At 44.1% G+C, this 6000-nt stretch overlaps 1 protein-coding gene across 1 annotated transcript in view; it reads left to right on the forward strand.

Moving 5' to 3' along the window:
- The window catches only part of mbtps1 (membrane-bound transcription factor peptidase, site 1), a 28345-nt gene extending 22638 nt beyond the window's left edge, over positions 1 to 5707 (forward strand). Inside the window, exons 17-23 of the mRNA XM_080475335.1 lie at positions 1850 to 1974; positions 2069 to 2146; positions 2825 to 2965; positions 3071 to 3202; positions 3378 to 3504; positions 3964 to 4094; positions 4828 to 5707. Of these exons, the coding sequence (XP_080331461.1) occupies positions 1850 to 1974; positions 2069 to 2146; positions 2825 to 2965; positions 3071 to 3202; positions 3378 to 3504; positions 3964 to 4094; positions 4828 to 5057 (964 nt within the window). The 3' untranslated portion in view covers positions 5058 to 5707. The remainder of the gene's footprint in view (positions 1 to 1849; positions 1975 to 2068; positions 2147 to 2824; positions 2966 to 3070; positions 3203 to 3377; positions 3505 to 3963; positions 4095 to 4827) is intronic.
- Positions 5708 to 6000: the final 293 nt, after the last annotated feature.

Below are 6000 nucleotides of genomic sequence, written 5' to 3' on the forward strand. Positions count from 1 at the left end.
TTTTTCACTTTTTTTTTTATTTATCTTTTCTACTGATTTGAGATATTTTAGAAATATTGACGGTTCTTTTTTTTTTTCTTTTTTCTTTTTAATCATTGTGTTTGTTTTACCCGTTTTTACTCTTAGACATTTTAACTGTTTTGGCCTTTTTACCTCTCAGAAGCTAATGGCTATATGATAGATAATTGTTATCCATTCTAGCAGTTTAAACAGTTACATTTTTCTTTGTGGGCACGTTGACCTAATCTTGGAGTTTTTCCCAAGACGTGGGACTTTTAGTACTTATACTCTGAAGTCAAAGGTGAAGCTGCACGCTGGGTTTGTGGAACAGAAAGTCGTATTTTATGACAATGTGATTGAGCCACGTTTAGATTTCCTGCAGTTCTTACAGACGCCGATCAGAGTCTGAGCTACTCTGTAACGTAGACGGCCCCTGCTGATTAAACACATCCACACTAATTGTGGTTGGGATTAGTGGGTGCAAACTACACAGTTAGTTTTTTTTTACCATATATTAATCAATAAATTCAATCCGTAGCACACATTTACCACAGTGGCTACAAACCAGTAAAATTGCTTCATGTGTTTTTTTTAAGTATTTCCTTCAGAGCACATTTGTAATTTTGGGATTCAGCCCACAGGAGAGCGCCGCACCCCGAGGAGGAATCAATAAGTAATGCAGAGTGGTTTTAGATTGTTTCCTCTTCGTTGGAGCAAGTTGAAGAAACTGAATAGAAATGTATTGTGGTGCAGCGATGTGCTCTCGTCCCCCCCCCCCCCCCCATTTAAAATGCTCTTTGTGTCTAAATGATCCACGTGACACTTCAGTCATCTCACCGCTGCTTTCACCGCAACGCAGTGCGCCGCGCTGTCGTGGAGAGTTTCCCTCTACAGCATTACACTTTATTAATGCATCTTCGCTCTGTAATGAGTCGCATACATCACGACTTGGAGGAATCGCAGCTCCTCGTGAAGAGATAACAATTACTCACCGCTCCATTCATATCCAACGCAAGCTGTCGCACAGCATCCCAGCAGATTAAAAGACTTAAATACAGTTAAATATAGTCTCTGCGGCTTTGGCGTATTATGCTGAGTAATTCAGTTTTAATTGAATGGAGACAGTTGATTTGGAGCGTTTCTCATTTAGACAGTGCAGCAAAACAAAATAGCAAATTCATTCCGGTTTGTTGTATGAGTGCACTGCAACTGTCAGGAGTGGAAACTTACCTGCTGACACCCTGATGTTATTATGAATGAGATTTAGTTGGATTTTTTATCTGGATTCTCTGCTTTGCGTTAAATCAAAGCAGCGTCTTTCATGCAGGACGGTGAAATTTTACATCAGGATCAGCAAAGCATGATGGCACAAAACAAATAGAACAATAAAAGTAGTTCAGGAATAGAAAATAATATTAATAGCTTTAACAACATTGATTAAAAATGTATCACAAGTCCTTTGAAGAAGATAAAATCTGATGTTGGACACTAATTATAACACAAATATTAACTCCTGATTAAATAAATGAGAATCAGGATTTCTTTTGAGGGATTAGATAATAGCATTGTTAATAAAGAGACCGTTTCTCTAAGTGTTAAATATATATATATATATATATATATATATACCAATGGGTTAAATAAATATAATTAATGCAATGAACTTGCTTGTAAGGTTTCTAATAAGATGATATATTTTTCATAGTATTTAACCAAGAGTCATTTTTCGAACATGAGAAACTTTAAGTGTTGTGAGTCTAGAAATCACTGACATAGTAATGAACTCTTTAATATTGTTTTTCAACGGAGAACTTGGCAATTGACTTGAATATTTCTGTTGGACTTGCAGGCAGTGGTGGATGCCGGACACAGGGGGCGCCAACGTCCCAGCTCTGAACGACCTGATCTCGGTGTGGGGGATGGCCTTCAGCGATGGACTGTATGAGGGAGACTTCACGTTGGCTGATCATGACAGTAAGACACAGCTGCTTGCTTCCTTGTCCCCCGTCATTCTCTCTTGTGTTTCCTGGAGAATAAAGATGGCTCCTCTGTCTGCCTCCTCTCTCAGTGTACTACGCCTCAGGCTGCAGCATCGCCCGCTTCCCAGAAGATGGAATAGTGATTGCTAAGAACCTGAAGGACCAAGGTACCTGCAGCGCTCTCTTTAATTATTAAACAAGCACGTTGGGGCTGTGTTGGCCGGCTGCCACATGGCAGTGCACGCGTGTGCGAGCAAGTTCTAGTTATAATTCAGTCGAAAGAGTCTGAAGGAAATGAATGTAAGTCAGTGTAAAGTCACTGGACAGCATGAAAAGTGTCCCTCTGTATGTTTACACATGTGCATGCATTGGTTGGTAGTTGTGTACATGTTTGTGTAGGCTTAGTTGTGTGAGTGTGTCCTTCCCTCCTTCCTTCAGTGTAGATATGTTTCATGGTAAGACTTTGGTTTGGTTTATCTTGGTGTTAGGGAATATATAGTTACGACTGGATTCACTTATTGATCATAAAACCTCTGTGTGTGTGTGTGTGTGTGTGTGTGTGTGTGTGTGTGTGTGTGTGTGTGTGTGTGTGTGTGTGTGTGTGTGTGTGTGTGTGTGTGTGTGTGTGTGTGTGTGTGTGTGTGTGTGTGTGTGTGTGTGTGTGTGTGTGTGTGTGTGTGTGTGTGTGTGTGTGTGTGTGTGTGTGTGTGTGTGTGTGTGTGTGTGTGTGTGTGTGTGTGTGTGTGTGTGTGTGTGTGTGTGTGTGTGTGTGTGTGTGTGTGTGTGTGTGTGTGTGTGTGTGTGTGTGTGTGTGCGTGTGCGTGTGCGTGTGTGTGTGTTCATAGGTCTGGAGGTTTTAAAGCAGGAGACCGCTGTGGTGGAGGGAGTCCCCATCCTCGGACTGTACCAAACTCCATCAGACGGGGGAGGTCGGATCGCTCTGTACGGAGACTCCAACTGTATAGATGACAGTCACAGACAGAAAGGTACCGCCACTGTCGGTTCTGATACACATTCGAGTGTGTTTTAATCGTTACTGTGTGATTATCACCCCACTGGCATTGTGATCCTTTTTTTGTTTGACCTCCCAGACTGTTTTTGGCTGCTCGACGCTCTGCTTCAGTACACCTCCTACAGTATGACCCCTCCCAGCCTCAGCCACTCCCACAGCAGAGTGACCCCCCCCACAGGAGCTGAGCGCCCACTGCCACAGAGACTGGAAGGTAACGAGAAAACCACTATTTTACTCATGCATCATTGATTCATTTATTTTTATTTATTTTGAAAATAAAGGAATTCAGTCAAACTTGATAATGCTTAATAATGAGGCTGAAGGGAAAACAGACTTTAATTCCCCCAACATGATGATGTGTGTGATTATTCCTTCTTTCCTTCCAGGTAACCATCTCTACCGCTACTCCAAAGTTTTAGAGGCTCACCTGGGAGACCCGAAGCCCCGCCCCCTGCCTGCCTGCCCTCACCTGTCCTGGGCAAAGCCACAGCCAGTCAATGAGACGGCCCCCAGGTATTATCCTCTCGTTTACCTCCTTCAATTTGATTTCTCCTCGGAAAATTTGACTTTCACAGATTTAGTTATGATCGTGGCGGCCTTTATTACTCGCACAAAATCTCTTGTTTTTTAACTAAAGAGGATCACAGTACATTTTTGTTTTTTTTGGGCTTTGCTGCCGTTGCCGACGTTTTCATCATTCGTGCCCTCAGTCAGAGAGCTGCACTGAGGAAAAAGCCGTGTTTCCCAGCAGGAGTGTGAAACTTTGAAGCTGTTGTCTTTGTTTCTAAACCTGTCATCAGAGTGAATCGGCGCAAAATGGAGACAAACCTCAAACTAACTGATGCAGAACAGACGTTTCCACACATGCTGCCGTCACGCTCTCTCCCTCACTTCCTGTTGTTTCGGTGTGTTTCTCCTCCTCCTCCTCCTCTTCCTCCTCTTCCTCTTCCTCCTCCTCCTCTCTGTGCTCAGTAACCTGTGGAAGCACCAGAAGCTTCTCTCTGTGGATCTGGACAAAGTGGCTCTGCCCAACGTGAGGGCGTACCGTCCCCAGGTCAGGCCTCTGTCGCCCGGGGAGAGCGGCGCCTGGGACATCCCTGGAGGTAACGGAGGACCACCACCCTATACTCGGTGCAGTGATCTTATGATGAGAGGCAGGGAACATAAAGGTCAAAGTTCACCAGACTAACACAAAGAGGGTGACTGGAACATGTGTTAACCTTGGGAAAACTTCCTTAAGGTCTACGAAAGAGAGACACTGAAGCTGCTTAACGACATCACAGATATGATTCACAATATGGAGATTCAGATTGAGACACTGTGGCCCCTAAAAGAGAAATAACTCTATTAGAATCAATCATCCACTCTATTCTGGGTATTATTGATCGTACCATAATTACCCTCGAAGGTTTCGCCAATGCCAGTCAGGGTAGCCCCTCCCCTTGATACTCCTACAATGAGGCGACTCTGCGGGGTGATATTACTACAGCGCACCACCAGAGGAAGTACTTCCTCCTCTTCCCAAGATGGGAATGTGTGGGGGCGGAGCGGGTCCAGCACACACAGACACAGCAGATTATGAATGCAGCTCATATGATCCGATATTCAAATGGAGGAAAATCAAAGCTGGATTTGGGGCAATAAACTTTGAATATAATGTTTTTGGTCCATGTGTTCATTGTAAAAAAGAAAAAACACCTTCACAGTCAGATCAAAATGAACATTAGATTAGATTAATGATGCAGAAATCTGTCAGTCCTTCACGGCTCCAGCTGTCTGGATGAAATAAAGTGAATCAATGAAGGTGATTTCTGAGCTCCGCCTCCCTCTCTGCAGGGATAATGCCCGGCCGCTACAACCAGGAGGTGGGTCAAACCATCCCAGTGTTCGCCTTCCTGGGAGCCATGGTCGTCCTCTCCTTCTTCGTGGTCCAACTCACCAAAGCCAAGAGCAAACCCAAGCGCAGGAAACCGCGCATCAAGCGGCCCATTTACCTCCAGCAGCAGCAGACGACGACGACGACGACGACGGCGGCGGCGGCGGCGGGGAAAAACCCCGCCGTGTGACCGCCGCCTCGGACTGCTCCCAGTTCACCGGCAAAAAGAGTCTGACGAACTGTTGGTGCAGACTGCTTTTAGACTCCAAACGTCCAGCGGGCGTCTCGTGGAAACGGTTCTTGTGCCTCTCGTCGTGGGTGTTTGTGCGTGTGTGTGTGTGCCTGTGGACCAATGAACAGTATTAGTGTTACACACATGACTAAGAAACACACACACACACACACACACACACACACACACACACGGCCCTCCTCTACAGAAAGACACGGTGTCAACATTTCGTTCTCTTTCTCTCTCCTTTGACCAAACTGTTTAATTATGAATTACATGTCTGACTTTTATATTTATTGAATTTGTTTGTACCCTAACACGCGTTCTCAGAAGGATGTCACCTCAACAAAGTACCGTAGTAACTACACACACACACACACACACACACACACACACACACACACACACACAAACGCGTCCCAGGTTTTTAAAAGTCCTGCCCATATCCATTAAAAAAACACAAACAAATAAAGAATGGCTGTCTTTTCATCGTTTTTATATTTTATATGATGAATGAACTCTGGCCCGGCGTCCCGTTGATGTCATCCATCATGAGCTCAACCACGACTTGTTCGGATATATCTCATCAATTAAAAAGCATAATCAAAGCCGACTCGCTCATTTCATGTTTACCTTCATACGCCGGCGCTGTTTAAGGGATGGAAGATTTGTGTTGCCAGGTTTGTGCACAGGATAGCAGCTGGGCGGATTCCCGGGATATTTCCCTGTCGACAAAAGGAAAAAACTTAATTCAGACTACTGTTTAAAAAATCTTAATTCTTAAGGCTTTTGGATATTTCCACTGGAATATTTTGTGTGTATTAGAGCCATTTGAAGCCTTTAATCAGATTTCAATGATCATTTTGGATTTTAAATTCTGCTGAGGTACCAAGCATTTTAG

Source organism: Lipophrys pholis, assembly GCF_963383615.2.
Source record: "Lipophrys pholis genome assembly, chromosome: 11".
In the NCBI taxonomy this organism is placed as follows: domain Eukaryota; kingdom Metazoa; phylum Chordata; class Actinopteri; order Blenniiformes; family Blenniidae; genus Lipophrys; species Lipophrys pholis.